The following is a 17304-nucleotide window of genomic DNA, read 5'->3' as shown; positions in this document are numbered from 1 at the left end:
TGTGACTGAGCAGAGCTCCCCCTGTGGGAGTGCACTGACCACCAGGGGGCAGCTTCTGCATTGAGCATCTGCCCCCTGGTGGTCAGTGTGTGTCATAGTGACCAGTCATTCCCAGTCATTCTGCTGTTAGGGTCAGTTTGCATATTACCCTTTTATTATATAGGATAGAGTGGGTGGGGGCTGGCTGGTTTGCCCTGAAGGGTGTGCCGGATCAAGGTGGGGGTCCCGCTTGGGTGCCTGGCCAGCCTGGGTGAGGGGCTGATGGCTGTTTTCAGGCTGGCCACACCCCCTTTAGGGTGGGGGGTCCCTGGCCAGTCTGGGTGAGGGGCTGAGGGCCATTTTCAGGCTGGCCAAGCCCCCCTGGCGATGGAAGCTCCCAGTCTCTCCTTTTTTTCTTTTTCTTTTTTTATTCTGGGCTTATTTACCTTCTATAATTGAAACTTTGTATCCTTGAGAAGAGCTCAGAGCAGGCCAGGGCAGGCGGGAGGGAAGCTTGCCTTCCTCCATCGCCAGGGGCAACCCACTCCTGCTTGCTCCAGCTCCGTGGCCACGGCCAGCTGAAAGCAGGTATCTGGGGTTTATTTACCTTCTATAATTGAAACTTTGTTGCTTTGAGTGGAGCTCAGAGCCGGCTGCAGCAGCTGGGAAGATTGGCTTCCTCCATCATTGGGGCAGCTAAGCTTCCTGCTTGCTCCAGCTCCGTGGCTGTCGGCCGCCATCTTGGTTGGGTTAATTTGCATATAGTCGCTCTGATTTGACTGGTGGGCATGGCTTAAGGCATAGCGAAGGTATGGTCAATTTGCATGTTTGTCTTTTATTAGTGTGGCTGTTTCTCAGGGTGGTTCTGATCTTGACTCTCTGTTCATTTTAATTTTCAGGTAATCTCATACATGTTCAGCTTGTTCCTCTGAGCTCCAGCCTTATTTAATCCTCTCTCTTCTTCTCCCTCTCTCTCTCTGACTGGACTTCTCTTCCTGCACATCTCTTAGGCACCTCAACCTAGGTCGAAGCTTAACGCACAGTTCTTCTCTCTCCATTTCTTCCCCAGCAGTTGTTATTACGTTACTTATCGTTGGTAATGGTACTCTGTCTGTTCTTATTTCTAATCAGTTGTTAGGTTATAAATTCTGCCTTTCAATTGACACCGTTATCCATTATCTCCTCTCCTTTCTACAGCCTCTGCCTTATATCAGACCTGAAAATACTGGAACTGGTTGCTTTGTCTAAAATTTTTCTACCCTCTAATCTATTCACCTTACTATTACTGAAGTGATCTTTCTAAAATGCCAGTACTATGTCATTTCCCTTTTCAAAATGCCTACTTTTGCATACAAGGATCATGGTCCCACTCACTTTTTCAATTTTAGGTGATTCATTCTCTGTTATGTTATGTGCTCTGCATATACTTAATTCTTTCTATTTCCCAAATATATCATATTTTCTCCTGCCTCTCTACTTTTGGAAGGCTAAAATGCCTGCCTTCTATTACCTTCTCTGCTTAGTAAATATCTTTCATTTTGTAGGTCTCTGGAAGAATTGGATGTGACCTCTTCTCTCCTTGATAACATTTTATATATAATTTTATTATTACTTACTACAATATATTGTAATATTTTTTATGTGTCCATGGTTTACTGTAGGTTCTTTTTCACCCTCTCATTCTCCTATGCCCCACTATTTAACTGTTGACCAAATCTTTTTTGTTTTTCTTTTACTAATGCCTGCCACAGTGCCTTACATATGTGTAGGTGTGTGGGGGGGAGAGGGGAGTAAACAGTGTAAAATGGTAACATAAATGTTCCATTTTAAAAATCTCTATGAATACTCTTAGTAGAATGAGTTTTATTTTGTTTTCAATTAAAGCAGGAGAGTTTGCAAAAAACAATTTATAAGCTGGAAGAACAACTGCATAATGAAATGCAATTAAAAGATGAAATGGAGCAGAAGTGCAGGTGAGAATAAACTATATGTTTCTTACATTAAAAGTTGTATATTGAAGCTTACTTAAAATTTGCACTCTGTAAACACTTGAAAGTAGAAGTAAGGTGCTAATATACAGTCAATGAAGAATGTCTTGGTTAGAATTGGAAAGTAATATGTATGTTGGCATTAGTTATAGTTGCCTTTTCCTCAGAATATAAACTATATTTGCTTCTCGTGGTCTTATTAAAAAACTACATAGTGTTGATTCCCTTGGTGCCTGATTTATTGCTTTTCTCTCTCATTTTAATTAGGTAGCTGAAAGAGCAAATTATTTTACATTAAATCAGATGCTTTCTAAGATGTAAATGTTGTCAAAGATTAAAATTCATTAAATTTTTGATACAGACATTATTTTTTCCACTGTGATTTTTTAGAGCAGTAATTCAGAATTTTTTCCTATGAGTCTAAATTTGATAACAGTATATATTTATGAAAATGTAGAAAGATTATTTTAAATATCAGCATAATGGTGAGTTACTACAAATAATAACTTTTCTTATATTTTTAGTGGATATATCAAATAAATGAAATACAGAGGTAACATAGAGATAAAGTATGCAACACTTTATCTGACACCGTTTTCTGAACGGTGTCAGAAAAAGTCAGGTAGCGTTTGAACCTTCAACACTGAAATAACGAGCCTGCCCCCCAGCTCCCAGCCATGGTGTTATCAGTGGAGACCTAGTGGTGTACCACTGGCAATTTTGTGACTGGGGTTAAGAGAAAACAAGTAAAATTCTCACTGCATACCATTCCTGATAGAATAAATAGCAAAGCTTATAATACAAACTTTTTTTTTATAAAAGCACTTGAATATAAGCAAATAATTAAATGATACCGGGATTTGGAATGAATTTCTAAGTTTAAAATATGGAAATGGCAGGTGTGGGGGATAAATAGATGTTAATACATAAATATTGAAAAGTTCCTACATCCAAAAAATACTATCATCAAAATTAAAAGGCAAATGACAAACTAGTGGTAGTGGTAGTGGTGAGGATCAATTTGGGAAAGAAATAAGAATGTCCAGAGTGGCCAATAATCACATGAAAATGTGAGGTGTGTGGGTGCCTAGGTTGAGGCTAGGAAGGTCAACAGAATCTAGATCTTGAAGGACTTTGTTTATGACAAGCTAAGAAATTTGCAATTTTTATCCTAAACGTGATGGAAAAACATTGAAAGTTATTAAACTAAGAAGTAAAAACAAAACAAAAAAACAACTTAAAAATAGAAGTAAAAACACAACAAATTTACTTTTGTTGTTGTTGTTAATCCTCATCAGAGGATATTTTTTCCTTGATTTTGAGAGTGAGAAAAACATCTATCCATGTGAAAAGAGACAGATTAATTGGTTGTCTCCTGTATGTGCTCCACAAGAACCAGGGATTGAACCTGCAACCCAGGTATGACCCTAATTGAACCCTTTGGTGTGCGGCTGATGCTCTAACCACTGGGAACACCAGCCAGGGTTCAAATTTCCTTTTTAAAAAGAACTCTTTTTAAAAGAGTGGCAGCCTCTGACATTTACTAACTCAATTAAATGGGAATGCGGGAGGAAGATCAGTCAAGGATGATTTCTAGGTGGTATCCTTAGGGACACTTAGAGAAGAAGCAGATTAGTATCGTGGGTAAGGGTGTAGAGCAAGGAAGGAGTCAGTTAAGTTCTGGAAATGCTGAATGAGGTATTTGAGGGGATATTCGTGTAAAATATTGTATATGCAAATTTGAAGCTCAGAATTATGTTTAGAGCCAAAGAAAATGAATTGTGATAGAGATAATATACTTTTAGTTTACCTCAAATTTTTGCTCAAGTTGTTAGTGAGTATAATTACTGATTTTTATATGCTACCTTTCCCTTCATTTACTTAATTTTGTATTAAAGGATAAATGACCAATTTTTATTTAGTATCAAATATAACATAAGCAACATGGATGGAATTCAAGGTCTTTAAACTTGGATAAGAAAAAGTGAATATTTTCTCTAACTTACAAGTGAAATTCAGCATTTCCTTTATAAACATCAGCAGTAAACCACAATTATTTGCAGTAGCTGTGAAATTGTTATTATCAATAGAAATTACAAATATTTTCTTATAATACAATTGTTATCTCTAAATATCATTTGTGCTCACTACTACTTTGAATTACTACTTTGTTAACAAAGAAGCACACATGTTACTAAATCATACATTTTTTTTTAAAGTTTATGACTGTATTTCAATATATTGGCTTTTTTTTAATCCTCTGTATTTTATTTTATGCTAAAAATATTATTCTGAAAAAAGGCAATAGGCTTCACCAGACTGCCAAAGAGATCCACAGCACAAAAACAGTTAAGAAATCTTAATTAAATGGAAAAGTGAGAAATGTAGGGTTCTACTCAAGGTTAATAAAAAATAAGCATATTTTTAATATACATTGCTTTTGTTTTTACAGAACTTCAAACATTAAAATAGACAAAATAATGAAAGAATTGGATGAAGAGGTAGGTACTTTTGGCTTTCTAATCAGAAGTGTTCTTTTTTGAGAGTTTCCCCCACTCTTTCAGACTGTTTTGTTTTCTGAGAAAATTACATTTGAACTTTATAGGTTGAAATACAAAAAATTATGATGAAAGCCTCACATTGGAGCTGCAGTTTCAAGTGATGCAGATTAGATTATACTTTAGTTTATTTTGGTATAGTTTTATTATAGAACAGTGTTGAAGTTTTAGCACAAAAATTTTACTTCAGTTGTTCTTAATAGTTAAAACTCAGTGAGAAAGGAGCAAAAGAATCAAGAGATCAGAAATTGAATCTGCAGCCATAGCAGAAAGAAACAAATAGGAAAGAGGAAAAAATACAATTTTAAAAGGACTGACATTAACATAATTTCATGTGCTCAAGTGGGAAATACATTGATTTTTAAAAAATATATTTTATTGATTTTTCACAGAGAGGAAGGGAGAGGGACAGGGAGTCAGAAACATCGATGAGAGAGAAACATCGATCAGTTGCCTCCCGCACTCCCCCCACTGGGGATGTGCCCGCAACCAAGGTACATGCCCTTGACCGGAATCGAACCTGGAACCCTTCAGTCTGCAGGCCGACGCTGTATCCACTGAGCCAAACCGGTCAGGGCTGATTTTTAAATTATGTATGTTTTCCATGGTCACCTAACAAGCAGTTTTTATTATCAGTGAAACATTTCATGATACATACGTTTGTTTGCGAATATGTAATACATTTCCTTTTGCTCAACTTGTAAATGTCTTTTTACCTCATGTATGAAGGATCCCTTAAAAAGAAATATACTCTGTATAGTCTTCCTCTCATTGATGACTTCCTTTATCATTTTAGATGTAATCTTTTTGATGGTTTTTGTGTTGTCTTAATTTTCTCTTAAGGAATAGTGGCAGTGGTGGGGTTTTTTTTGGGGGGGAGGAGGTTCATTTGTAGCTTTGGGTATCCATATAGTCATCTGAGGAGATTTAGATAATATTTTATCAACTTGCCATTGGTCTTTGTATATCCAGCCTAGTACTTTTTATTTGACTCTAAATATTTAAGAAATCCTTTTTTGCATATCTTCCACTTTTTATTTCATTTCTAAAATACAAATAAAATTCAAGTGTGCTAGATTCAAGTTATTCAGCCTTCCAAATTCAAGGTTGAAAGGGAAATCTTAATTATAATATTAGAATACATTTGTCCCCACCTTATCTGCTGAAATATCTTTCCTTTTTTTGTTTTATTGATTAATATACTTTTATTAATTTCAGAGAGGAAGGGAGAGGGAGAGAGAGAGAAAAACATCAATGATGAGAGAGAATTATTGATTGGCTGCCTCCTGCACACTCCCTACTGGGGATCGAGCCCGAAACCCCGCCATGTGCCCTTGACCAGAATCAAACCCGGAACCCTTCAGTCCACAGGCCAACTCTCTATCCACTGAGCCAAACTAGCTAGGGCTGAAATATATTTCAAGACCCCCTAGTGCAGCGGTTCTCAACCTGTGGGTCACGACCCCTTTGGCGGTTGAACGACCCTTTCACAGGGGTCGCCTAAGACCATCCTGCATATCAGATATTTACATTATGATTCATAACAGTAGCAACATTACAGTTATGAAGTAGCAACGAAAATAATTTTATGGTTGGGTCACAACATCAGGAACTGTATTTAAAGGGCCAGAAGGTTGAGAACCACGGCCTAGTGGATGCCTAAAACACCCAATAGTATTGAACCCTATGTATACTATTTTTTTTCCTATATATGCTTGCCTTTTCACTTAAAGGAAGCCTTTTATGACTTCCCTTTGGCATATCTGAATTGCTAGCATCACTACTCTTGGGCTTTGGGTCCATTATTAAGTAAAATAAGGGTTATTTGAACATGAGCACCGTGATACCGTAACATTCAGTTTGGTAACCAAGATGGGGAGCATATACAGATGGCATGGATACTCTGGGCAAAGGAATGATTCACATCCTGAGCAGTACAGAGCAGACAGTGTGAGATTTCATCACATTGATCAAAATGGTGTGCAGTTTAAAACTTACAAATTGTTTATTTCTGGAATTTTCAGTTTAATATTTCTGGACCTCAGTTGACTGCAGTTAATTGAAACCATGGAAAGTGAAACTGCAAACAATGGATTGCTATTCTGTTTCTAGAAAGATGGCGTAAAAGCACTTTCCACTATTCCGCCTACACAGTATAGCTTAAAAGCCTAGACATTAAATATAAAACAAATGTAAACATGATTCTGAATGGTGACGAGAATATAGACCAGCTAGAGGATTTGGTTTCCAAAAAACTACACAGAAATAAATGTTATGGGTTTTCTTTTTGCTCCACATATCCCAGACTGGCTGCTGGAGAAGTTAGCAATCTGGAAAAACCAACAAGCATAGATAAGAAAAGCCACTCTCTCTAGCTAACAGACCAGGAAAAGGGCAGGCTAGCAAGTCTGAAAACTTTTACATAATCATTGCTCGTGTCAGCCAAACACAACATAAAAAATGTAACCTTACTTTCACCTGCAAAGGGTGAGTGAAAAGCCTAGACTTTCAGTCCTCTGGCACAGTGGTGTCAGAGAATATCCAATGGAAGGACTTTCATATCCCCTGAGAAGTGACGAGCCTTCCTCCCGCTTCCCCAGTTAAGAGTCATTGGCAACCATGTGAGGAGTTTGGTTTTTACTTCCACTCAGTAGCAACAGGCACCCCTCCCACTCTCTGCTGGGGTGGTGTCAGAAAAAGTCAGGTAGCGTTTGAACCTTCAACACTGAAATAACGAGCCTGCCCCCCAGCTCCCAGCCATGGTGTTATCAGTGGAGACCTAGTGGTGTAACAGAATTCCATTTCCTCCCAGCAGTAATGAGGACCATGCCCCCTCAATCTCTGTCAATAAAAATCAAGTGGAAAAGGAGGCAGTACCTCTTAATCCCACCAGAACAGTGACAGAAGACACCTGTTAAATAGAAGACTTAAATAAGATCCAGAAAACTGGAGAGTCACATGCAAACGAATGAAACTGGATTACAGTTTGTCCCCATGTACAAAAATTAATTCAAAATGGACCAAACACCTAAATATAAGACCCAAAACAATAAGTTACATAGAAGAAAATATAGGTACCAAACTTATGGACTTCAAAACACTAGTTGTAAGGATTCTCAACGAACTTAGAAATTTAACAGCATGAAAAAGAATATGGACACCATAACAAAAAACCTGTCAGGAATGAAGAATATACTAACTGAAATAAAGAATAAGAGAGAATCAGCAACAGTAGAGTAGTTGAAGCCGAGAATCAAATCAAAGATTTGGATATAAGGAAGCAAAAAACACCCAATCAGAGCAGCAAAAAAATAAATTTTTAAAAAATCCAAAAGCCGTAACCAGTTTGGCTCAGTGGATAGAGAGTCGGCCTGTGGACTGAAAGGTCCCAGGTTCGATTCCCGTCAAGGGCATGTACCTGGGTTGCAGGCACATCCCCAGTAGGAGATGTGCAGGAGGCAGCTGATCGATGTTTCTAACTCTCTATCTCTCTCCCTTCCTCTCTGTAAAAAATCAATAAAATATAAAAATAAAATAAAAAATCTAAAAAAATGAAGATAGTGTAAGGCGCCTCTGGGTCTTTAGCGTAGTACTAACATTCAATCATGGGGGTGTCGGAAGGAGAAGAGAGAGACTAAGAAATTTGAAAACCTATTTGAAAAAACTTACCTAACCTGGTGGAGAAAATGAAGCCCTGGTTGGTTTTACTCAGTGGTTAGAGCTTCAGCCCATGGACCAAAGGGTCTCTGGTTCAATTCCTGGTCAAGGGTATGTGCTTTGGTTGCAGGTTCGATCCCTGGCCCTATTGGGGCGAGAGCTAGAGGCAACCAATCAATGTGTCTATCTCTTGTCAATGTTTCTTTCTCCCCCTTCTGTCTCCCTTCCACTTTCTAAAAAGTCAATAGAAAAAATATGTGAGGATAAAACAAAAAATAAAAATTGAAGCATCAAAAGCAGGATATGCTGATAATAGTAACTCAGAAACAGAAGATAAGTTTTTAAGTTTCCTCTCCCCTTTGGTTTCATTTTCTAAAATAGGTATCTTCTCCATTACTTTATTTTAAATACATTTTTTATTGATTTCAGAGAGGAAGGGAGAGGGATACAGAGATAGAAACATCAATGATGAGAGAGAATCATTGATCGGCTGCCTCCTGCACAACTCACACTGGAGATTGAGCCCGCAATCTGGGCATGTGCCCTGACTGAGATTCGAACTGTGACCTCCTGGTTCATAGGTCAATGCTCAAACACTGAGCTATGCTGGCCGGGCCTTCATTACTTTTTAGTATGCATTAGTAAGTAGATACATAAAAAAAATCTTACAAAAGGTAAGTTGTTGAGATAGGGAAAGGATTAAGGTAGCTATACAGGGACTGGTTAATTTACTGCACATACTGTAGCATTTGGTGCCATTTGAGCTTTACACCATTTATTTATCAAATATGTAATTATTACCTGATCCCTTTCACATTTTATATCTTAAATGTAGGATTGTAAATAAATCAAAATGTTGGTAATATAATGCATTGTGGTTATCTTAAACTAATAAAGTGATTCAACCTGATGGGTTTTTTATAAGCATGGATTTAAAACTCCTTGAAAATGTTACATATCTAGTTCAAGTAGAGGATTCTCACTGTCTTATAAGGCAAGCTAATTCTGTTACTAGAAAGTTGTCATTAGGAGGTACTATCTGATATTTGAAGCAAAAATTACATAAGTCTTTGTGTTTTGTTTTTAAGAACAGTATTCTCTCAAATGAGGAGTATTGCAATGATAACTCTTGTCATTATAATTTCAGGGGAATCAAAGGAGAAATCTAGAATCTACCGTGTCTCAGATTGAGAAAGAGAAAATGTTGCTACAGCATAGAATTAATGAATACCAAAGAAAAGCAGAACAGGAAAATGAAAAGAGGAGAAATGTAGAAAATGAAGGTAAATTATTACTTCTTTTGAAAAACACTGGAATTTCTGTCTAACACTATCCTTGAGGTCTTTGTCATGAGCTTTTCTTAATTTTAGTGCCTCTGATATATTTTTAAAGTCATAATCCTATGATACCTCATGAGCTAAATACCCATATCTCAAGATAAAATATATAGCATATTAAGATCAGTAGTAATATTTTAGGTAAAGTAGTGATTTTCACCATTGTGTGTATATTGGAATCTCTTAGAAAGCTTTAAAACAGTGGTTCTCAACCTTCCTAATGCCACAACCCTTTAATACAGTTCCTCATGTTGTGATGACCCCCAATTTCATTGTTACAAATTGAACATAATTAAAGCATAGTGATTAATCACAAAAACAGTATATAATTAGTGTTTTAGGCGACCCCTGTGAAAGGGTCGTTCGACCCCCAAAGGGGTCACGACCCACAGGTTGAGAACCGCTGCTTTAAAAAAATACTGATACCTAAACTCCAGAGAGTCTAATTTAATTGATCTAGACATGTGGCCTGAGCATCAGTATTTTTATTAAGCTCTCTAGGCACTTCTAGCAAGCAGCTACCTTAGAGAACTCATAAACTAGAATTTCATGTTTAATGTTAGTGTTGTAAGTGCTTCTAAATAGCTTTCTAGCCCTAGCTGGTTTGGCTCAGTGGTTAGAGTGTTGGTCGGCCCGAGGACTAAAGGGTCCTGGGTTTGATTCCAGTCAAGAGCATGTACCTTGTTTGCAGGTTTGATCCCCTGCTCGGTTGGGGCATGTGTGGGAGGCAACTAATGGATGTGTTTCTCTCACATTGATGTTTCTCTATCTGTCTCTCCCCCTCCCTTCCATTCTCTCTAAAAAATATCCTCAGGTAAGGATTAATGAACATAAATTTTAAAAAAAAATAGTTTTCTACATGCTTTGATCCAGTGATTTTTCTTTTAGAATTTTTTTACATACACACTTACACAATGTAAACTGATGTATAAACAAGGCTATTCATTGTAGCAATTTTTTAAATGGCAAAATTATAAACAACATAAATGTAATCAATAATATAATAAATTTTGGTATGCTGTATCATAGAATACTATGCATCTTATAAAAGAACAATGTATTTCCTTATATGTTATAGAAAATCTCTAAATCGTATCTTTAAGTGGAAAAAAAGTAAGATCAGTGCTAAAACAGGGGTGCTCGTCTAAATAGCTTAAATGTATGTGTGTATGTATGTATATATGTATATATATTATGTGTGTGTGTTTTAAATAATTTCTTAAATTGATTTTAGAGCCGAAACCGGTTTGGCTCAGTGGATAGAGCATCGGCCTACGGACTGAAAGGTCCCAGGTTCGATTCCAGTCAAGGGCATGTACCTGGGTTGCGGGCACATCCCCAGTAGGGGGTGTGCAGGAGGCAGCTGATCGATGTTTCTCTCTCATCGATGTTTCTAACTCTCTCTCTCCCTTCCTTTCTGTAAAAAATCAATAAAATATATTTTTTTTAAAAAATTGATTTTAGAGAGAGAAAGGAAGAGAGAGGGGTTGGGGGATAGGGAGGGGGGTGGGGGAGAGCAAAAGAGGGAGAAACATTGATGTGAGAGAGAAACATCCATTGTTTGCCTCCCATACACTACTAAACTGGGGATTGAACACCCAACCTGGGTATGTGCCATGACCAGGAATCCCTGGACCTTTCAGCGTATAGGATGACGCTCCAAACAACTGAGCCACACTGACCAGGGTTATTACATGTTTGTTTTTATATATTAGGATATGGATACATAGATTATCTTAGGAAGGATATGAAAGAAATTAGTAATAGTTGTGGCTGGGGAGGAGAATCAGAGGGACTAGGAGACAATGTGGAGGTAGGAAAACTCATTCTACACTATATACCATTTGGTACCTTTGGAGTTTTGAACCATTTTAAAAATACTGAACTATTCAAAATAAATTATATTAAAACTAACTCTATAACATTTCACTAATAGATTGATTTTATTAAAGGAATAAAAGAATTTGAAATATTATAACAGTAGAAACAAATCTATTTTTGCATTCTATATTATAAAATGATGCTGTACTTTTTGATGAATTTAACCCTTTGCGGTCCAGTGTTATTTTTGGAATTCAAACAGTCTGGTCCAAATTAATTGACGGGATTGAATGTTGAACTTTTTAATGTTCTTATTGCTCGACATTGGACCTGCTCTTTGCGCCTGGTCTGTCGAGTCAGCCTCGAGGTTGGACCGAAAAGGGTTAAAGAGTACTTCCAAGATGGAATTTCATTTTAGGAATGGATCTGCCGTAGCTGACTATTATGGCCTAAGATTAAATTTCATTTTGTTTAAGTGAGTTTATATGTCTCCAAGATGGAATTTCATTTTAGGAATGGATCTGCCGTAGCTGACTATTATGGCCTAAGATTAAATTTCATTTTGTTTAAGTGAGTTTATATGTCTCCTCCATAAAAACTTTGTGATTTCTACATCTTATTCCTTCATTTACTAGTTTCTACATTAAAGGATCAGTTGGAAGACTTAAAGAAAGTAAGTCAGAATTCACAGCTTGCTAATGAGAAGCTGGCACAATTACAAAAGCAGGTACGTTTTTGGAACGTAGTTTATTAAAATACTAGAGGCCCGGTGCATGAAAATTCATGCACTGGAAGGGGGTCCCTCAGTCTGGTCTGCCCCCTCTCACAGTCCAGGAGCCCTCAGGGGTGGGAGGAGATCCAGCGATCAGGGGAAGGCGACACCCACATCATACCTCTGCTGCTGCCACTGCCGGCAGCGCAAGCCTCGGGCAGCCCTGGTTACCTGAGCCTCGGGCAGCCCCGGGCTGCTGGGCAGCCACCATTCAAGGCTTGCCTGCACCTCAGGCTGGCCCTGGGAGGCTGGGGGGCTAAGGGGACTGGGGGACTCTGGAGGCAGGCGCCCCGGTGGGGCTGAGGGGACTGGGTGCCGCCATCTTTGAAGGCGTGGCAGCAATTAGCATATTCCCTCCTTATTGGCTGTGGGTGCTGCCATCTTTGCGACGGCATGAGGGTCAATTAGCATATTCCCTCTTTATTAGATAAGATTATAATTAATAAGTTTGATTGTATTTTAGTAAAACTATTTTCTTGCTCTTTTTTTTTTTTAATAGCTGGAAGAAGCCAATGACTTACTTAGGACAGAATCAGACACAGCTGTAAGATTAAGGAAAAGTCACACAGAGATGAGCAAGTCAGTTAGTCAACTAGAGTCCCTGAACAGAGAATTGCAGGAGAGAAATAGAATTTTAGAGAATTCCAAGTCACAAACGGATAAGGAGTATTACCAGCTGCAAACTGCATTGGAGGCTGAACGAAGAGACAGAGGTCATGACTCTGAGATGATTGGAGACCTTCAAGGTAATATATTTTTTTACTGTGGTAAGATGTATATAACAAAATTTACCATTTATCCATTTTTAAGTGTATGGTTCAGTGGCATAAAGTACTTTCATATTGTTGTGCAATCATTATGACTATCCATCTGCATAACTTTTCTTCCATCCCAAACTAAAACTCTATACCCTTTAAACAGTAGCTCCCCATTATTCACTCCTCCTAGTTGCTGGTAAACACCAACCCGCTTTATGTCTCTATGAGTTTGACTGTCATAAAAGTGAAATCATACAGTATTTGTCCTTTTGTGTCTGTCATGTTCCACTTAGTGTAATGACTTCAAGATTCATCCATCTTTAGCATGTGTCAGAATTTCCTTCCTTTTTAAAGCTGAATCATATTCCACTGTATGTATATAAGACATTTTACTTATCAATAGAAGGTGATTTTTCTAAATTTTTTTATTGTAATTGTGCTTCAAAGCATAAAATTTACCATCTCGATCCTTTTTAAGTGTAATATATTTTTTATCATGTTGTCCTCATAAAGAAAATGACTGGTGAAACCAGAAATAGTTAAGCATTTTTCCTCTTTCAGGATAACGCCTACATTTGTATCACATTGTAATTTCCTTACTCTCATGGGCATGCTTGTGAGGTAGATAATGTGGATATTTCCAATTCTATAGCCAGATTACTGAAAACATCATTTTAAAACATGCCTAATTCACAAAAGTCTTACTCAAAGTGGGACTAATCCAGACTGAGATGATTATCACTATTAAAACCTGGGAATTCCTCATGCATTGTTGGTAGAAATAGAAACTCAATTGCAGAAATAGAATCCCATTACAAATAAAGAATTAGGTACTTGGGAAGGTTAGAACTAGAAATATCAGCAGTCTTTGTGAGTCAAAAGAAAAATTGAGTATAACAATAAATAAAGGAACATTTTCACAATGCTATTAAAATTCAGTTTGTTTTTAAAAAAGATGCCCTGGTTCTACCCACTTCTCATATATTTTTCTATTTTCTATTCATATTAGCAACAGCATCTATATTACTTAATCAAATAGATATGCATGGAAGTTGCCAGATCTCTCAGGGAAAAATTGGGGGTGGGATAGTCCATTTTAACCTTAGTCACAGGATGGGAACATAGTTTGGGGTCTCATGGGGTTTGATGATTAGCTATAATTCTGTGGAGAGAGGTCAGGGTCAATTTTTGTGACTGGAAATGGAAATTAAGATCTCCCATTGGTTCTTAGCTGAGGAGTGTTGTGCAATCTTATTTCTCAGGCTTAAAATAGATCTAAATATAATCAAGAAAGTAACCTCATATGTATTAGAAAAGCCTCATTTAAATTGCTTTTCTAGGCCTTTTTTTATATAGCCTTACTGTTTGAAAGTCACTAAATCATTTCATCGGCCTTTATTATCTATAAACCAAGGAGAGTAAAATGGGTGACCCCCTATAAATTCTAAAATTCTTTAAGTCTGTAATTTTTCAGATATGACTGAGCTTTGAAGTGTTTACCTTAGAAGAGGCCATCATGCATGTGTTCATCAACAGTGGTTTTAATTGAATCTATTTTCTAGATATTAGTGTTATTAAGGAAAATTCATAGCATGGTTTATTGAGGTTTATCTTTTTTCTATGCTTACTTTGAGGTTTAATTTTTTAGTTTAAATGAATCAAAGCTGGCATGCATCAAAAAACGCACACAATCAACATACATATAAAGATGCATTTTGGCCCTGGCTGGGTAGCTCAGTTGGTTAGAGTGTCATCCTGCTACTGCCAAGGTTGTAGGTTTGATCCCTGGTCAGGGCACATACAAGAATCAACCAATGAATGCATAAATAAGTGGCACAACAAATTGATATCTTTCTCTCTCTCTCTCTCTCTCTCTCTCTCTCCCTTTCTCTCTCTAAAAAAAATCAATAAATAAAAATTACTTTTAAAAAGATGCATTTTAGTTTTAAAAAACACAATTTTTATATTAATCTTTCATGGTCTTTAAGAAATTTCAGGTCCCTCAGATATAAATTTCTCATAGTCTAGGACACTGGTCTTCTGGCAGAGTCAAAATTATTTCCTAATTCAGTGTCCTTTATGTATACTGGTAGACAGGTATGGGGAATGACTTCCCAAATATAATTGGATAGTAAATATTTTAGTCTTTGTGGGCCACATATGATCTCTGTTACATATTTGTCTTTTTTAATTTTTACAACCCTTTAAAAATGAAAAAAAACCCCAACAAAACATTTTTAGCTTCATGTCTGTAGAGATAGTACGGGTCTGAAGTTTGCCAACACCTGTACCAGTGTACAGATAAGGCTGCTGTTATAGACAAAATTAGTTTCCAAAAGTCCAGGCCATATAGGCTTAAATAAAATGAATAGACAAAGAACAAAATGTCATGGAGGAATGAATTTTTTTTTCATTAAATCTTTATTGTTCAGATTATTACATTTGTTCCTCTTTTTCCCCCTCATAGCTCCCCTCCACCCAGTTCCCACCCCATTCTCCGCCCTCACTCCTCACCCACTGTCCTCATCCATAGGTGCACGATTTTTGTTCAGTCTCTTCCCGCACCCCCCACACCCCTTTCCCCCCCAAGAATAGTCAGTCCATTCTTTTTCTATTCCCCTGAGTCTATTATAATCACCAGTTCATTCTGTTCATCAGGTTATTTTTTCACTTGATTTTTAGATTCACTTGTTGATAGATGTGTATTTGTTGTTCATAATTTGTATCTTTACCTTTTTCTTCTTCTTCCTCTTCTTAAAGGATACCTTTCAGCATTTCATATAATACTGGTTTGGTGGTGATGAACTCCTTTAGCTTTTTCTTATCTGTGAAGCTCTTTATCTGACCTTCAATTCTGAATGATAGCTTTGCTGGATAAAGTAATCTTGGTTGTAGGTTCTTGGCATTCATCACTTTGAATATTTCTTGCCACTCCCTTCTGGCCTTCAAAGTTTCTGTTGAGAAATCAGCTGACATTCGTATGGGTACTCCCTTGTAGGTAACTGACTTTCTTTCTCTTGCTGCCTTTAAGATTCTCTCTTTGTCTTTTGCTCTTGGCATTTTAATTATGATGTGTCTTGGTGTGGTCCTCTTTGGATTCCTCTTGTTTGAAGTTCTCTGTGCTTCCTGGACTTGTAAGTCTATTTCTTTCACCAGGTAGGGGAAGTTTTCTGTCATTATTTCTTCAAATAGGTTTTCAATATCTTGCTCTCTCTCTTCTTCTGGCACCCCTATAATTCGGATGTTGGTACGCTTGAAGCTGTCCCAGAGGCTCCTTACACTATCTTCGTATTTTCGGGTTCTTTTTTCATTTTGCTTTTCCAGTTGGGTGTTTTTTGCTTCTTCATATTTCAAATTGTTGACTTGATTCTTGCGATCCTCTAGTCTGCTGTTGGGAGTCTGTATAATATTCTTTATTTCAGTCAGTGTATGCTTAATTTCTAGTTGGTCCTTTATCACAACCTCGAGGGTCTCATTAGATTTCTTGTACATCTCATTAAGTTTATCGGCAGTTTCTAGAAAATTCTTGAAATACCTTAAAAGTGTGGTTTTGAACTCTATATCCAGTAGTTTGCTTTCCTCCATTTCTGTCATTTGTGACCTGTTTCTTTGTCTCCGCATTTTTTTTTATGCTTCCCTGTGTTGATAAAGTGGTTTTTCTGTGCTAAGTGTCCTTTAGGGCCAAGTGGTTCAGCCTCCCCAAATACCTGAGGAGGACATTCTTGGTGCACCCCCTTGTGGTCTTTGTGCATAGTCTTGTTGTAGTTAAACCTTGATTGTTGTAGTTAACACTGGGAGGAGTTGACCTCCAGGCCAATTGGCTGTGAGAATTAGCTGTGTCTGCAGTGGGAGAACTTCTGTGCTGGAGACACACCTCTGGGGCAAGACTTGCTTCAATGGGGCTTTGGTGCTCACTGGGTCTGCCCCCTGAGTGTGTCCTTTAAGGGTCCGAGAAGCTGCAAACTGGATGGTCCCACTCTGACCTCTGGGTTTCCTGGCTCCTGGATCTGTAGGGAGGTGCTAATCTAGGCTTTGCCTGAGGCTACCCAGCAAAAGCCTCCCTACAGGGCTTGGGTGGGGCGGGTCCCACGGGATCAACAAGGCAGGGCGAGCAGTTATGGCTGCTCTCAGTCCTGCCTTCAGAGGCCCCGCTTCTCAGTGTCCCGGTAATCACTGCAAGCACCTCCGAGAGAAAGCTGCCCTCGAGTTCCGACCGATGCCAGACAGTCCCGCTTCTCCTGTATGAGTCTGGGTCCCTAGAGACTTGCCCAGAACTGGAGCTCAGAGCCTGAGACTCCCTCCCGATTGAAAACGACAACCGAGCCCTCAGCCGCCAGCCCGCTCCGTGTGCGCCTCTTTACTTAGTATTTTACGTCCGCACCGCACCTCTTCTGAGTCTCGGTATGCTTTTCTCTTTCCTTCTAGTTGTAGAAT

At 38.0% G+C, this 17304-nt stretch overlaps 1 protein-coding gene across 2 annotated transcripts in view; it reads left to right on the top strand.

Annotated features, from left to right (window-relative positions):
• Positions 1-17304, top strand: part of ROCK1 (Rho associated coiled-coil containing protein kinase 1) — a 130490-nt gene that overhangs the window by 63085 nt on the left and 50101 nt on the right. Inside the window, exons 12-16 of one of the 2 annotated variants that reach the window (XM_006097388.2) lie at positions 1864-1952; positions 4420-4468; positions 9330-9465; positions 11976-12067; positions 12612-12858. In XM_006097388.2, coding sequence (XP_006097450.1) covers positions 1864-1952; positions 4420-4468; positions 9330-9465; positions 11976-12067; positions 12612-12858 — 613 coding nt within the window. The remainder of the gene's footprint in view (positions 1-1863; positions 1953-4419; positions 4469-9329; positions 9466-11975; positions 12068-12611; positions 12859-17304) is intronic. The other variant, XM_006097389.3, reaches the window with a different exon arrangement.

The sequence above is a fragment of the Myotis lucifugus genome, unplaced genomic scaffold (genome assembly GCF_000147115.1).
Source record: "Myotis lucifugus unplaced genomic scaffold, Myoluc2.0 scaffold_200, whole genome shotgun sequence".
Lineage (NCBI taxonomy): Eukaryota > Metazoa > Chordata > Mammalia > Chiroptera > Vespertilionidae > Myotis > Myotis lucifugus.
This window is presented reverse-complemented; position numbering and strand designations above follow the sequence as displayed.